The sequence below is a fragment of the Symphalangus syndactylus genome, chromosome 18 (genome assembly GCF_028878055.3).
Source record: "Symphalangus syndactylus isolate Jambi chromosome 18, NHGRI_mSymSyn1-v2.1_pri, whole genome shotgun sequence".
In the NCBI taxonomy this organism is placed as follows: domain Eukaryota; kingdom Metazoa; phylum Chordata; class Mammalia; order Primates; family Hylobatidae; genus Symphalangus; species Symphalangus syndactylus.
In genome coordinates this window covers 9,759,331-9,776,397 of record NC_072440.2, presented here as the reverse complement: position 1 = coordinate 9,776,397, position 17,067 = coordinate 9,759,331, and the positions used below count along the sequence as shown (strand labels likewise).

The 17,067-nt window shown below is 43.9% G+C and overlaps 1 protein-coding gene across 12 annotated transcripts in view; it reads left to right on the top strand.

Annotated features, from left to right (window-relative positions):
- Positions 1-17,067, top strand: part of MOV10L1 (Mov10 like RNA helicase 1) — a 70,080-nt gene that overhangs the window by 35,083 nt on the left and 17,930 nt on the right. For 11 of the 12 annotated variants that reach the window (XM_063622483.1, XM_063622481.1, XM_055252856.2 and 8 more), the window contains 7 exons: positions 778-955; positions 1,589-1,659; positions 3,812-3,903; positions 7,092-7,150; positions 7,615-7,715; positions 15,761-15,869; positions 16,720-16,898. In XM_063622483.1, coding sequence (XP_063478553.1) covers positions 778-955; positions 1,589-1,659; positions 3,812-3,903; positions 7,092-7,150; positions 7,615-7,715; positions 15,761-15,869; positions 16,720-16,898 — 789 coding nt within the window. The remainder of the gene's footprint in view (positions 1-777; positions 956-1,588; positions 1,660-3,811; positions 3,904-7,091; positions 7,151-7,614; positions 7,716-15,760; positions 15,870-16,719; positions 16,899-17,067) is intronic. The other variant, XM_055252853.2, reaches the window with a different exon arrangement.

The following is a 17,067-nucleotide window of genomic DNA, read 5'->3' as shown; positions in this document are numbered from 1 at the left end:
AGTTTTCCCCTACCTCATGCTGAGGCCCTGGTCTGGCCCCTCAATGGGTTTTGCAGGATGGTGTCTCATGCATTTCTCAGTGCTGGGCTGATGGTCCCAAGTGGGTCCCCGACCCTCTCCAGACCACTCAGTGCTGCTTGCTCTTCCCAACACTCAGCCCCACAGATCAGAGCTCCTCTCCTCAGAGACCATGCAGCTCCCCTGGGTCCTATGTGCTGGGGCCTAGGAGCTCTGTTCAGGCACAGGTGGATCAGTCATGGGGCCCCCATGGATTGTTTCCCCAGTCTTGGGATCACAGTCCTTTGCTGCGTAATGTTCATTGTTTAAACACCATCATTTCTTATTTCTCTGTCTCTTTTAGTTTTTTTCAGGCAGAAGGGTAAATCTGGTCCTTGTTAGTCCGCCTTGGCCAGACCTGGAAGTTTGTCCTTTTTTCACAGATGTTTGTGGAAGCCAAATTCTGCCTTTCCAGAATTAACGTGGAGAACCTGAAAAATAGCAGGGAGGGTAGACAGGAGTGGGCAGTGCAGGGAGGGACACCACCAGCTGGAGCCCCGCAGCCTCATGCCAAAGGCCAGGGAGTGTGCTGGAGCCCCATGGCCCTCGTGCTGAAGGCCAGGGAACGTACTGAGGCATCTGCAGACTCTGGCGAGCATCGCCCCACCTGGGGGACCATCTGCTGAACTGGAGCTGTTGGGACTTTCCCGCTCCGGAGCTGCTGCCTTCCAGAGTGCTGCTGAGCTATCGCTGACTTTATAACATTTGGGTGTTTTCCAGCTTCTGAACATGTCAAATTACAAGGAGAAGTTTTCAACTTTGCTGTGGCTTGAGGAGATTTATGCAGAAATGGAACTGAAAGAGTATAACATGAGCGGGATCATCTTAAGAAGGAATGGGGATCTGCTGGTTCTGGAGGTCCCAGGGTTGGCTGAAGGGAGGCCTTCTCTCTACGCAGGTGTGTTTGTTACTCACATGCTTCGCTGGGTAGACTAGCAGAGAAACCACACTTGAGAGAAGATACCCTTTAACTGGCAATATGACAGTCACATTATCACATTTTCTTTCTTTTTGGTTAGAATTTCACTAAAAATCAGCAACCTATGTACATCAAGCATGTTTCTTTGTTGTATTTCATTATTTGTAAGCAGTTGACCCCAGTATTGTATTTGTTTGTTTGTTTGTTTTTTGAGATGGAGTCTCGCTCTGTCGCCCAGGCTGGAGTGCAGTGGCGATCTCAGCTCATTGCAACCTCTGCCTCCCGGGTTCACGCCATTCTCCTGCCTCAGCCTCCCGAGTAGCTGGACTACAGGCGCCCGCCACCACGCCTGGCTAATTTTTTTTTATTTTTATTTTTATTTTTAGTAGAGATGGGGTTTCGCCATGTTAGCCAGGATGGTCTTGATCCCCTGACCTTGTGATCTGCCCGCCTCAGCCTCTCAAAGTGCTGGAATTACAGGCGTGAGCCACCGCGCCCGGCCTGACCCCAGTAACGTTTTATTGAACCTCCTCAGTGTTGGATTTTATAGGACAGCCCAGAAATTTGTGATTTTGTATTAGCTTTAAACATGGTAATATGTTTTTTAACTAGGTGATAAACTGATTTTAAAAACTCAAGAGTACAATGGACATGCCATCGAATACATCAGCTACGTGACTGAGGTGAGAGCACTCTCTCTTAATGAGTTTGTGTTAGACGCACCCTTCTGACCGGTTGGAAAGGTAACGTTCTCCCCACAGCTCTTGGGGAGATGCTCCCATATGCATTGGCTATTTTGGAAAACGTGAAGATACAGTGAATCTTTAAATGATTTTTGATGCATAAAGGAAACTTAATACTATAATTTTCAACCATGTAAAACATACTTATCTTTTAGGTTATATGTAAGTCATGAGGTTTGCTTTGAGTTGTATTTGGGCATTCTGAATGGATTCCGGAAGAGCTCGCAGAGTGGAGGCCTTGAAAGGAAAAATACACCTATGAGTTTGCAGCTCTGATGTTTGTGTGAAGGTGGTTTTTTTGGCTTTGAGTAGCTCCTGGTGCTCCAGATGGTTCTGCATGGGGTGGTCTGTGACTCTTGGGCTGGACTTTACTGGTCATGTACTGAGCATAGCACTGGGAGTGATACTGGGATCTGCATGAGAAGGGAGGTGCTTTATCTGTGCATCAAGGAAGATGAAGCCACACATTATTTAATGTAGAAAACTTGAAGGGAGAATGCCAGAGCCTTTACTGTCAGAAGGAAGAAGGGCTGAGAGAACTAGAAGAGCCTGGTAAGGATCTGGAGAAGAGGCAGCTTCCGACCTTTGCCGCCACAGTCACTCTGTGCTACACTTTCATGCAGGGTCCATGCTGTGGCTGACTTCATAGAATGGGATATTTCCCAGAAGACAAAATCTTGGCAGGATTTCAGAGATTTTGTAATGACTTAGGCCATCGCCTGTGGACTGAGATGTGAGACACGAGTGACATGACCTCGCCAGCTCTCCATTACCTACCTTTGCTGTTGACCAAGTTGACATGAGGAGCCCAGGATGGCCGAGTGACCATCTTAGTCTCCAAATAGTAGACCAGCTGTGCCAAGAAAGGAAGCTTTGCATACCGAAACCTCCAAAGAAGCAGAGCCAGAGATCTCAGGAGGAAGGCACCTGCCTGCCTCCACCCCTGGTTCCTGAGCCATGTGGCCGGGCCTCCATGCCATTGATGAAACCGTGGCATCTGAAATGACCTTCCATATCCTTTTTAGCTCCAAAAATTATTTTCATCTTTTCAGGCTCTCTTGGATGCCACCTCCTCCTGTTCTCAAGTAGGCTAACTCATGTCTCCTGTGTACAGTGAGGACTAGGTCTGTCTTCCTCATCCTCAGGGGAAACGATCCCACGACCCTGTACCACTGTTGCTTCCCTTCGTCCCGGAGCTGGAAGCCAGCCTAGAGCGTAGCTTCCCGACCCTCTGCTGGTGTCAGTCCTGACCCTCAGGAAACTCACCCTGCCAGGGTGTCGCCTGAGTCACCTGGAGAAGAGCTTGAGCTCCTTTTCAGATCAGGGCTTTCCTTCTTACTTTTCTACCCATACTGTCTAGGAAAGAATATGCACAACTGATCATGCAGGATCTTGCTTTAGCTGGAGGGCTTTTCTACTAAAAGGTGAAGTCTTGTAATGACTTTTTTTTTTTTTTTTTTTTTTTTTGAGATGGAGTCTCATCTGTCACCCAGCCTGGAGTGCGGTGGTATGATCTTGGCTCACTGCAACCTCCGCCTCCCAGGTTCAAGAGATTCTCCTGTCTCAGCCTCCCAAGTAGCTGGGATTACAGGTGCCCAACACCACTCCTGGCTCCTTTTTCTATTTTTAGTAGAGATGGTTTCGCCCTGTTGGCCAGGCTGGTCTTGAACTCCTGACCTCAAGGTGATCCGCCCACCTTGGCCTCCCAAAGTGCTGGGATTACAGGTGTGAGCCACTGCACCCAGCAGACCTTCTTATCGAGGCTTCCTTACAGTAGGTAACACTTGGCTATACTTGTGGTTGTTTTGTTTGTGTCCTATGGAGTCAGTGACCTCCCACACATTCTCTATTCTCAGAGCCTTAGAAGCTATGGCCAAGTGAATAGAAGTTCAGTAAGTATGAGTGTGTAGTGATCCATTTCCTCTTGTTTGTATAATTGAATGGCATAATGATTTAATCCTTTTCAACTAATTTTGCAGATAGATATCAAATTTTAGCTCAGAGCTATAGAATGAATTTTTGATGATGTATTGCTAGATATAGATACCACATTATTTCAAGAAATCAGGTATATTGTTTGTTTCTTTTTTAGATTCACGAAGAAGATGTAACTCTTAAAATTAATCCAGAATTTGAACAAGCCTATAACTTTGAACCTATGGATGTGGAATTTACATACAATAGGTAATGCTTTTAGTGAGTCTTCTTTCAAATGTCTTTTTTTTTTTTTTTTTTTTTTTTGAGACAGGGTCTCGCTCTGTTGCCCAGGCTGGATTGTAGTGGCGCAATCTCGGCTCACTGCAACCTCCGCCTCCCAGGTTCAAGCAATTCTCCTGCCTCAGGCTCCCAAGTAGCTGGGACTACAGGTGCCCACCACCACACCCGGCTAATTTTTTTTTTTTTTTTTGTATTTTTAGTAGAGATGAGGTTTCACTGTGTTAGCCAGGATGGTCTCAATCTCCTGACCTCGTGATCCACCCACCTCAGTCTCCCAAAGTGCTGGGATTACAGGTGTGGGCCACCACACCCAGCCGCTGAACGTCTTTTTATGTGCTTTTTTGCCATTTGTACAAAATATTTGTTGAAGTCTTTCCTCAAGTCTTTGGGCCCATTTTAAAAAATAGTTTTCTCGTGATTGAGTTTGCAGAGGTGTTTGTATAGTTTCAGTACAGTGCTTTATCAGATATGTGTCTGTGCAAATATTTCCTCAGACTACAGCTTGTATTTTCATTGTTTTTATAGTGCCTTTTGAAAAGCAGAAATTGTTAATTTTGGTGAAGTCCAGTTTATGAATGTTTTCTTTCACAGATCTTTTAGTGACGCATCTTGGAAATCTTTAACTAATTTGGATCTCAATGATTTTATCCTGTTTTCTTTTAGAAACTTGGCAGCTTTAACCTGTACATTTAGGATTATGATCTATCTCATTAAGCTTTGCAAATTATATGTGGGGTATGAATGGAAATTGGAGGGTGGAATGAGCATCCAGTTGTCCAAGCATTATTTGATGAAAAAAACTGCCCTTTCTCCAATGAATTACTATTGTACCTTTGTTAAAAAAAAAAAAAAAAAAAACATCAGTTGACCAAATATTTGTTGATCTGTTTCTGAAGACTCTCTGTTGTGTTCCATTGGTACACTTGTCTGTCTTGACACCAACATTACAGGGTCTTACTGTCTGTCTTAGTACACTCAGGCTGCATTAGCATAGCACCATAGATGGGGTGGCTTATAAACAACAGAAATGTATTTCTCATGCTCTGGAGGTCGGGAAGCCCAAGGTCAAGGCACCAGCAGGTTCAGTGTCCTAGTGAGACTGCTTCCTGGTTCATAGATGGCTGTCTTTTCCCTGTGTCCTCACGCAGCAGAAGGGATGAGAGAGCTCTCTGTGCTCTCTTGTGTAAGGGCACTAATTCCATTCATGAGGCTCCACCCTCATGACCTAATCACTCGCCAAAGGCCTCAACTCCTCATACCCAATAACATCACATTGGGGATGAAGTGTCACCATATGAAGCTGGGGGGAACAGAAACATAGTGTATGATATGTGCCTTTATGACAAGTCTCAAAATCAGGTCGTATCAAGCCTCCAACTTTGTTCCTTTTCAAGGTTGTCTGGCTATTCTAGGTCTTAGTCTTACATGGATTTTAGGTCATATCAGTTTCTACAGAAGGCCTGTTGGGATTTTTATTGGGATTACATTGAACCTATAGGTCAGTTTAAGGGAGAATTGGAGAATTGAAATCTTAATAATAGTGAGTCCTCCAGCCCTTGAAAATGGTATGTCTCTCCATTTATTTGCATCTGTTTTCATTTCTTTTAGCAATATTTTATACTTTTCAGTGTATAGGTCTTATATATCTTTTGTCAGAGTTATACCTATTTAAAATTTTTAAATGGCTATTATAAACAGTAAATTTAACTTAAATTTCTGATTGCTTGTTTCTAGTATTTATAAAAAGCAATTGATTTTTGTATGTTTACCTTGTGTCCTGCAAGTCTCCTAAACTGAATAGCTCCAGTAGCTTTTCATAGAGTCTGTAGGATTTTCTACATATACAATAATTCATTCAAAGAATGACAGTTTTAGGTTGGGTGCAGTGGTTCACGCCTGTAATCCCAGCACTGTGGGAGGCCAAGTCAGGCGGATCACCTGAGGTCAGGAGTTTGAGACCAGTCTGGCCCACATAGGGAAACCCCATCTCTACTAAAAATACAAAAAATCAGCCGGGCCTGGTCGTGGGCACCTGTAATCCCAGCTACTTGGGAGGCTGAGGCAGGAGAATCGCTTGAACCCAGGAGGCGGAGGTTGCAGTGAGCCAAGATCACACTACTGCATTCCAGCCTGGGCGACAGAGCAAGTCTCCGTCAAAAAAAAAAAACAAAAAACCAAAAACAGTTTTACTTCTTCTTCTCTTATTTGGATGCTGTGTATTTGTTTTCCTTGCCTTCCTGCGCTGGTTGGAACTTGTATACCAGTGTGGAATAGAAGTGGTGACAAGTGCTGCACTGGCTTCATCCCTGGTCTTAGGGGAGGGCTGTCAGTCCTGAGCGAGTTAGTACAGCATAGGTGGTAGGTTCCGTAGTGGCCCTCTATCAGGTTGAGAAGATAGATTCTTATTTTAGTGAGTTTTTAATCAAGAATGGATATGGGGCCAAGTGTGGTGGCTCACACCTGTAGTCCCAGCACTTTGAGAGGCTGAGGTGGGAGGATCACATGGGCCCAGGAATTTGAGGCTTCAATGAGCAGTGACTGTGCCACTGCACTCCAGCCTAGGCAACAGAGCAGAGTCTCTTTAAAAAAAAAAAGAAAGAAAGAAAGAAAGAAAGATTGGGTGTGGGATTTTGTCCCATGCTTTTTTTTTTTTTTTTTTTTTTTTTTTGCTTCTTTGGTATTCTCTAGTGGTTTTTACAAAAATTTTTTTAAACAGAGTCTCACTCTGTCACCCAGGCTGGAGTGCAGTGGTGCCATCTCAGCTCACTGCAACCTCTGCCTCCCAGGTTCAAATGATTCTCATGCCTCAGCCTCCTGAGTAGCTGGGATTACAGGTGTGCACCACCACCATGCCCAGCTAATTTTTGTATTTTTAGTAGACACAGGGTTTCACCATGTTGGCCAGGCTGGTCTCGAACTCCTGACCTCAGGTGATCCACCCACCTCGGCCTCCCAAAGTGCTGGGATTACACGTGTGAGCCACCACACGCCCATCCTCTCTAGTGTTTTTCTGTTGCCTATTTCATTGATTGTTGGATTGTTGCTGTGATTTTTTTATATTGACTTAAAGATTGTATCGTAAAATTTTCATTACCTTATGCCAGCCTTAATATTTCTGAATGTAAGGTTATTTTATGTGGTTTTCTTTCCTGCAGGACCACAAGCAGACGGTGTCACTTTGCACTTGAACAAGTCATCCACTTAGGTGTAAAAGGTATTATTTTTATAGAATGATAGTGTTACATCTTCACAGAGTATTTTTATAGGCTTCGTGTAAAATTTTGTGTAAAATAGTCTCTTCAGTCATAATATTAGAAGTAAAACTTTGTTATATTCATGTTTTTAATTTTCTATCAAGTGTTAGTGTTTTCTTACTATTTCAACTTAGTGAATAACTAATAATAGCATGCTTAAATAACTGAAAATAAATTTATCTTGCTCGCTTTTCCCTTCATAAATGTAATTCATTTTTGTTTTTACAGATGGGCAAGTAAATGGCTTTGTTGTGAAGAATATGCAGTACTAATAATGCTATAATTTAGAAACAGTATAACAGGCAGGTTAAGAAAGGAAGGGAATAGAACATTAATTACTTTAGGGTCGGCCATAAACAACCTCTATTAATTTTTTTTAGCTTTTTAGTTATACCTATGCTCTTACCATTTTTTGTTTTAAAAGTGTTGTTTCCAGAAGAAGTTATTTTACAGTCTCCACAAGTGACGGGAAATTGGAACCATGCACAAGACACCAAAAGCAATGGACAGTCCACCAGCAAAAAGGTAGTGCTTAGCAACGTGGCTGTCTCTACACAGGGGGTGGCTCAGCGGCGTGGCTGTCTCTACCCAGGGGATGGCTCAGCGGCGTGGCTGTCTCTACACAGGGGGTGGCTTAGCAGCGTGGCTGTCTCTACCCAGGGGATGGCTCAGCGGCATGGCTGTCTCTACACAGGGGGTGTCTCAGCAGCGTGGCTGTCTCTACACGGGGTGGCTCAGCAGCGTGGCTGTCTCTACACGGGGTGGCTCAGCGGCGTGGCTGTCTCTACACGGGGTGGCTCAGCGGCGTGGCTGTCTCTACATGGGTGGCTCAGCGGCGTGGCTGTCTCTATACAGGGGTGGCTCAGCGGCGTGGCTGTCTCTACACAGGGTGGCTCAGCGGCGTGGCTGTCTACACAGGGGTGGCTCAGCGGCATGGCTGTCTCTACACGGAGTGGCTCAGCGGCGTGGCTGTCTCTACACAGGGGTGGCTCAGCGGCGTGGCTGTCTCTACACAGGGGTGGCTCAGCGATGTGACTGTCTACACGGGGTGGGCATTTCCTTGGAGTATTAGCGCTCAGTTGACTGGAGTATTAGAGCAGTGTGGTTCACAAATAACTCTAAATTGCAGTTAAAATAAAGTGAACTAAAATATTCAAAAATAGATTTAGTGTAAAGTTTATATGCAAGGGCTAACATGGCTATAATATATTAAATAGGGGAAGCAAAGTACAGATGTTTATATGACCTTAGAGTTGGGTTTTTTCTTTTTCTTTTTTCTTTTCTTTCTTTTTTTTTTTTGAGACAGAGTCTCTCTCTGTCACCCAGGCTGGAGTGCAGTGGCGCAATCTCGGCTCACTGCAACCTCCGCCTCCTGGATTCAAATGATTCTCCTGTCTCAGTCTCCAGAGTAGCTGGGACTACAGGCGTGTGCCACCACACCCAGCTAATTTTTGTATTTTTAGTAGAGACAGGGTTTCACCATATTGGTCACACTGGTCTCAATCTCCTGATCTTTTGATCCACCCTCCTTGGCCTCCCAAAGTGCTGGAATTACAGGCGTGAGCCACCACACCTGGCCTTAGAGTTTTATTTTTAAATTATATGGTTTATGTGTACACTTAGGTACATTTATGTGATTGTGTATGCATGGAAAATGTCTGGAAGGATACACACCCCGCAAATTGTTAACATTTGCAAACTTTGTGAATGTTGCAAAGATATTTTATAAAAACTTCTAGGCTGGTCGCAGTGGCTCATGCCTATAATCCCAGCACTTTGGGAGGCCGAGGCGGGCAGATCATGAGATAAGGAGTTCAAGACCAGCCTGGCCAAGATGGTGAAACCCCATCTCTACTAAAAATCCAAAAAATTAGCTGGGTGTGATGGTGTACACCTGTAATCCTACTCGGGAGGCTGAGGCACGAGAATCGCTTAAACCTAGGAGGCAAAGGTTGCAGTGAGCCAAGACTGAGCCACTACACTCCAGCCTGGGCAACAGGAGCGAAACTCTATCTCAAAAAAAAAAAAAAAAAAGAAAAGCTTCTATAATCCAGTCACTCCATAAATAGTAATATAGTGCCTATTACATGCCACGTATTGTCCTGGGCTCTCAGTATATTTTTGTGAATACAATAGAAATGGTTTTATTTATCTTCGTGTTTCCAGTAACAAGAAAATCATCTATGTCATGGTGGAGCTTACAACTTATTTTGTGCTATTCAAATTTGGTTTTATGAGCATGTTTTCAATGTATAACATGAATTTTTAAATTATATCTAATATTCAAAAATGCTTACCATTTTATAGTTCCTCCCACAAAATGCAAAAATGATAGGTTGAGAATGCCTACACAATCATGGAAAACATGACAAATGAAGCAGCCAGAGGTTATCCTTGAAAGTCATCTGTGGCGTATTTTATAGTTGATCTCTTTTTTTGTTCTGCAAATAGAAAAGAGTCTTCCTTGGACAGTGCTTTTCTTCTCCGTCATCACCTCATTACTGGTTCATTCTACTGCCTGATTCTCAGGGAGAGTCTATGGTGCGGATGGTGTGTGAGATCAGGGAGGTGTTACTATTTAGGTGGGCACATTCCTAATTGACTGTAGATTTTAAAATGTGAAACATTATCTTCTTATGGATTAACTAGATTGAAAATAAACTCAAGAATATTTCATATGTCAACCAAGATAGAATTTCAGGGACCAGATTTATCTTCCTTCCTGAAATAATAAAAAATAAGACAAACTATATGGAACAACAATTTCAGACATTAACATCAGCTATCATAGGACAGGGATTCCTGAGAGAGGAAACAAATGAGGTGACCTCATGGTTTTCCCAACTCACAGCCTTCCGAGAGTGTCTAGGCCAGAGAGCACCAAGAGGGAGCCCAGGCGGAGCCCAGTGACCTATCTGAGTACAGAGACAGCATTTGGAAGGGTGGGGAGGACAAGGGGGTTAAAGCTGACAGAGTAGAGTGCTGGGGAGAGGGCAGGGGCCAGAGAGCATCTGGGGACCTACAGAGATTCCTTCTTGAGTTTTCAGCTGAGCATTGATCAGTGCATGATGTGAGTAAAATACCCAGGCCTGGAAAAGAACCAGCTGGAAAGAGCAGCAAGAACAATCCTTAAAGTTGACACAGTGCCAGAAATGGCTGTGCCCATAGCCAGAGAAGAAAAACCTTGTAATTCACATGTAGAATCCATGGGAGGGTGTTGTCTCAGGAGTGTAGAAAGTCCAGCCCTTGATTGAAGGCTGCTCCGGCCCAGACTGACAAAGTATGATAGCCTCAAAAGAAGCAAGCTGTTCCCAAATAATTGGATTATATCCCAGAACAAAGTTTAAGACTATTTATAGGAATATAAAATTATCCAGCACCCAGCAAGGTATAAAATGGACACTGACATCTGGTTACAAAATGAAAAAGTGAAAAATGTAACCCGAAAGGAGAAAATTTAGTCAATTGGAACCAACCCCCCCAAAATAACATGGTGGAATTAGCAGATGAGGACATTAAAACAGTTATAAATATGTTCCATGTGTTCAAGAAAGTAGAATACATGAGCAGGTTAAGTGGAGACACGAAAGATATATAAAAGACAATTTTCTAGGAATGAAAAATTCATTGCCTAAAATGAAAAATATATTGGACAGAATTATCAGCAGACTAGATAATGCAGAAGGAAAAATTAGTGAACTTGAAGACGGAGCAATAGAAACTATCTAAAATGGAACAGAGGCGGAGGCTGCAGTGAGCCGAGATCACGCCACTGCACTCCAGCGTGGGCAATAGAATACAGCAAGACTCCGTCTCAGAAAAAAATTAGCTGGGTGTGGTGGCATGTGCTTGTAGACCTAGCTACTCAGGAGACTGAGGCAGGAGAATCACTTGAAACCAGGAGGTGGAGATTGCAGTGAGCCGATATCATGCCACTGCACTCCAGCCTGGGTGACAGAGCAAGACTCTTGTCTCAAAAAATGCATATGTATATACACATATATATTTTATATATATACATATATACTTATAAATATACATATTTTTATATATGCACATATATATTTTATATACACATATTTTTTATATGTATACATATATGTATATATGTATATGACACATGTATGAGACCAAGAGGGTTCATCCCAGGAATGGCTTAACATTCCAAAAATCAGTGTGTAATATACCGTATTAACAACTGAAAAGGAAAAACCATATAATCATGGTAGTAGACTTGGAAAAAGCATCTGACAAGACCAGCATCTATTCCTGATCAAAATTCAGCAAACTAGAAATAAAAGGAAATCTCTTTTACCTACAAAAACCTACTTAGTGATAACTAAATGTTCTTTGCTTGTAAGATCAGGATCCGGGCATGTTTACTCAGCATTTCTGCCCAGCATTGTGCATTGTAGACAGGCAATGAAGCAGAAAGAACAGGCATCCACATCCTGTAGAAAGTCTGATGGAGGCCGAGTGTGGTGACTCATGCCGGTAATCCCAACACTTTGGGAGGCTGAGATGGGAAAATCACTGAGAACAGCCTGGGCAACATGCAAGACCCTGTCTCTATTTTTAAAAAGTTTAAAAATTAGCTGGGCGTGGTGGCACACACCTGTAGTCCCAGCTACTCAGGAGGCTGAGGCAGGAGGATCCCTTGAGCCTGGGAGGTCGAGGCTGCAGTGAGCTGTGATTGTACCACTACACTCCAGCCTGAGTGGTAAAGTGAAACTCTGTCTCAAAAAAAAAAGAAAATAAAAGAAAAAATAAAAAAAATCTGATGGAATCTAAAATGAAGCTGTTAGAACTAATAAGTGATTTTGCAAGATACAAGATCAGTGTAGAAAAATAAGTTGTATATATATTTCCAGTAAACACTCAGAAATTGTTTTTTGGTTTTTTGTTTGTTTTGAGACAGAGTCTTGCTCTGTTGCCCAGGCCAGAGTGCAGTGGTGGATCTCGGCTCACTGCAACCTCCGCCTCCCAGATTCAAGCAGTTCTCCTGCCTTGGCCTCCTGAGTAGCTGGGATTATAGGTGCGTGCCACCACACCCTGCTAATTTTTGTATTTTTAGTGGAGACCAGGTTTCACCATGTTGATCAGGCTGGTCCCGAACTCCTGACCTCATGATCTGCCTGCCTCAGCCTCCCAAAGTGCTGGGATTACAGGCGTGAGCCACCATGCCAGGCCTGAAATTTTTTTTTTTTTAAGTAGCACCTAAATGTTTTAAACATTAGGGATACATCTGACAAAAGACGTAAATAAATGGAGAGAGATACTATTTGTATCTCTTGGGTCGGAAGATTCCATATTATCAAGTTGCCTGTTTTACCTAAAATGATCTGTAAATGCAAGACACATGCAAAAACATGAACCTGGATCCATACCTCACAGCATAGACAAAAACTAACTTACTCTGTGGTTTATAGCCGTAAATGTAAAGCCTAAAACTATACATCTAGAAAACAGCATAGAAGAACATCTGCACGTCCTTTCTTTGGGCAAGGATTTTTTATATGTGACACTAAGAGCATGACTTACAGAGAAATTGATAAATTGGACTTCAGTGACATTAAATATTTTGCCCCTGAAAAGACACTGTTAGACAGTAAGGCACAATGGCATACACTTTTAGTCCCAGTGACCCAGGAGACTGAGGCTGGAGAATCTCTTGAGCCCAGGAGTTCCAGGCTAGCCTGGGCAACATAAAAAAACTCTGTCTCAAAAAAAACAAAGAGGCCGGGCGCGGTGGCTCACGCCTGTAATCCCAGCACTTTGGGAGGCCGAGGCGGGTGGATCACGAGGTCGGGAGATCGAGACCATCCTGGCTAACACGGTGAAACCCCGTCTCTACTAAAAAAATACAAAAAATTAGCTGGGCGTCGTGGCAGGCGCCCGTACTCCCAGCTACTCGGGAGGCTGAGGCAGGAGAATGGCGTGAACCCGGGAGATGGAGCTTGCAGTGAGCCAAGATCACGCCACTGCACTCCAGCCTGGGTGACAGAGCGAGACTCCGTCTCAAAAAAAAAAAAAAAAAAAAAAGACACTGGTAAGACAATGAAAAGTGACAGACTAGAGAAAATATTTGCAAATCACATCTGATCAAGAACTTGTATTCGGAAAACGTATGAAAGTACAAACTGCCTAAGAACTCAATTTTTTGTAATGGATCAAACACTTGAACACTTTACCAAAGAATACATACAGATGGTAATAAACACATGAAAGATGTTCAACATCATTAGTTGTTAGGGAAACACAAATTAAACAACAATGAGGTACCACTGAACACCTACTAGAATGGCCAGAAATTGAGCTGGGCCATCTGTGCGTTGGTGAGCACCTGGGGCCGCTGGCACGTACCCTCCGTGGGAATGGGGAGTGGCACACCACTGTGCAAAAGATGTAAGAAGCTGGACGCACACCTGCCGTACAACCCAGCCATTTCTCTCTAGGCGTGTGCCCCAGAGAGATGAAGACATAAGGCCACATGAGGACCCATACACAAAGTTCACAGCAGCTGGGTTTTTAATCACCAAAAACAAAACAACCCAGTGTCCGTGAGCAGGTGAATGGATAAGCAAGTTGCATTGTGTTCGTACAATGGAACATGACTCAGCAATACAAGGAGCAAACTGTTGACACGCAACAACACAGGTGGCTCTCCAGTGAATCACACTGTGTGCATTTATATGAAGTATGAAGTTCGAGAGCACGTGAGCCAACCAGTGCCAGTGGAGGGGCTGCAGCACAAGGTGGCTCTGGAGACTGACGGGTCTATTTGTCATCTCGATTGTGCTGATGGTTTTATGGGTATGTGCACATGTCAGACTTGTCAAGTCACACACTTTAAATATGTGCAACTTATTGTATGTCAGTCACACTCTGCAAAACACAATGGTTGTGGGAGGAGGATATAGGCGTAATCTTCTAGACCATGGGTGTCCAATCTTTTGGCTTCCCTGGGCTATGTTGGAAGAAGAATTGTCTTGGGCCACACATAAAATTCACTAACACTAATGATAGCTGATGAGCTGAAAAAAAAAATCACAAAAAAATGTCATAGTGTTTTAAAAAGTTTACGAATTTGTGTTGGGTTGCATTCAGAGCCATCCTAGGCTGTATGTAGTCCATGGGCCGCTGGTTGGACAAGCCTGTTTTAGACTAAAACTTAGCAATGTGTGTAAATTTTTTAATGTGAAACTTTTTTTTTTTTTTGAGACAGAGTCTTCCTCTGTCCTCCTAACTGCAGTGCAGTGTCTCAATCATGGCTCACTGCAACCTTGACCTCCTGGACTCCAGCATTCCTCCCACCTCAGCCTCCTGAAGTGCTCAGATTATAGGTGTGAACCACTACCCCTGGCCCCAGAACTTTCGATTTTATAGATTCCAGAATCTATCCTATGAAAGTAATGAAGTTATTTAACAAAGAATTACAGATCATAATGAAAAAAATTGAAAATCCCACTGGTTCAGGACAAATACCACTTACATTGGAACACACACAAAACCAATTCTTGTGCAGGATCCTTTTTTTTTGTTTTTTTGTTTTTTTTTGAGACAGAGTCTCACTCTGTCACCAGGCTGGAGTGCAGTGGCATGATCTTGGCTCACTGCAACCTCCGCCTCCCGGGTTCAAGCTATTCTCCTGCCTCAGCCTCCCAAGTAGCTGTTGGCACCACGGCCAGCTAATGTTTGTATTTTTAGTAAAGACAGGGTTTCACCATGTTTGCCAGGATGGTTTCCATCTCTTGACCTTGTGATCTGCCCGCCTCAGCCTCCCAAAGTGCTGGGATTATAGGCATGAGCCACTACGCACAGCCTTTTTTTTTTTTTATGATTTGGGGAGGTCTCCGTCACCCGGGTTGGAGTTGGTTGTGCAATCTCCACTCACTGCAGCCCCGCCTCCTGGGCTCAAGTGATCCTTCCACCTCAGCCTGCCAAGTAGCTGGGACCACAGGTGAGCACCACCATGCCTGGCTAATTTTTTTTTTTTTTTGTATTTTTGCTAGAAACAGGGTTTCACCATGTTGCCCAGGCTAATCTTGAACTCCTGGGCTCAAGTGATGCACCTGTCTTGGCCTCCCACAGTGGGGGGATGACAGGTGTGAGCCCCGTGCCCGGCCTGGTGCAGGATCTTGCCTGACGTCAACAGGCAGCACTGGTTCTTTGCACACTCTCCAGGCCCGTGAGACCCAGAGCCCTGGGCTGTACCCTTGACTGTCCCCTGCAGGTTCCCCCACTGCCCAGCCTGGAAAGCAGGTAGGATGTACCAAGGGAAGATGATATTAATAAAATAAAATTTAGTCCTGTGCTTTGGTTTCATCACAAATTTTAGTTTATTTCTAAAAGCAAGTTCAAAGAAAAAAGCATAAACCTTTTTAGCAGTTTTTTATCCGATAGTTTGTTTTTTCTTTATTTTTCAAAGGGTCTGACCTGTGATCCATCCAAAGAGCTGTTAAATAAATATAATAAGTAGAACACTAGATGTTTACGTTTGCTCTTTCAACCAAGCCAGTGTAAACACCGAGCTGTTTTTTTAAAACATTTTTCTGCCTGATAATTTCTAGACTAGGAAAACAATGACGGACCAAGCTGAGCGTGGAACAAAGGAGAGGCGTGTTGGTGACAAGGACCTGCCGGCTCTGGCGCCCTTTACTGCAGAGATGAGCGATTGGGGTATGTGCCTGTGAGGGGCAAGGAGAAGAGCAACTGCGAAACTCTCGCCTGGAAAACGGGGACTTTGAGGAGTGGGCTCTCATGCGGAAGGAAGAACAGTCAGGGAGCGTGTGGCCTGTGACAGGCGGCTGCCGTCTCCACCTTGACTGGAGACTTGGTGTTTTAGGTTAGATACTTTAAGAAGACTTTTAGGTTCTGGGTTGTTTTTTCCAGGTACTCTTTGCAGTTGTGGACATTTTTTAATCCAGTCTCTAATATTTGAGTGTGATCTCTAAAGCCACAGAATCAGTTGACAGCCTGTCATTTTCCTCTCAGAAGCTGCATTCGTTCTCCTGACCCTCTTTAACAAAGCACAGACAGGTTGAGTGCAGGGCTCACACCTGTCATCCTAACACTTTTGGGAAGCTGAGGTGGGCAGATCACATGAGCTCAGGAGTTCGATACCAACCTGGACAACATGGCGAAACCCTGTCTCTATACAAAAAAAAAAAAAATTAGCCACGTACGGTGGTGGGTGCCTGTGGTCCCAGCTACCCGGGAGGCTGACGTGGGAGGATCGCTTGAGCTCAGGAGGTGGAGGTTACAGTGAGCTGAGATTGTGCCACTGTACTCCAACCTGGGTGACAGAGCCAGACCCTGTCTCAAAAAAGAAAAAAAAAATGCAGACAGATTATTAAAGGGAATGCCCTGTGCGCATCTTACCCATGGTCACACTGAAGAGCTACTCCCTGTCTGTGACTCTGATTTAGCCTTTGCACAGACGTGCTGACGCCTCACCTAGGTGAGGATGTGTCCACAGCTGTTGAGAGCTGTTTGCATCTAAATGAAACTTTCTCTACTTTGAATACAGCAGATGAAATTCAGACCCCTAAATCAAGAAAGATGGAGTTTTTCAATCCAGTGCTAAATGAAAATCAGAAGTTAGCAGTTAAAAGGATTCTGAGTGGTGACTGCCGTCCCCTCCCGTATATTCTCTTTGGACCTCCTGGGACTGGAAAGACAGTGACAATAATAGAGGCTGTTTTACAGGTAAGGACAGCGGCGCCGCGGGTGCTGCAGCTCTGTGCTGCTGTTCACGTGTCGTCCGTGTCTTCAGGAAGTGTGAGTTTAGATTGTAGAATCGGACAGTTGGAAAGAGTTTGAGAAATACCAGTTATTTCATAATGTTAAGTCTGTTTTTGTGGGTATGTAGGGATTT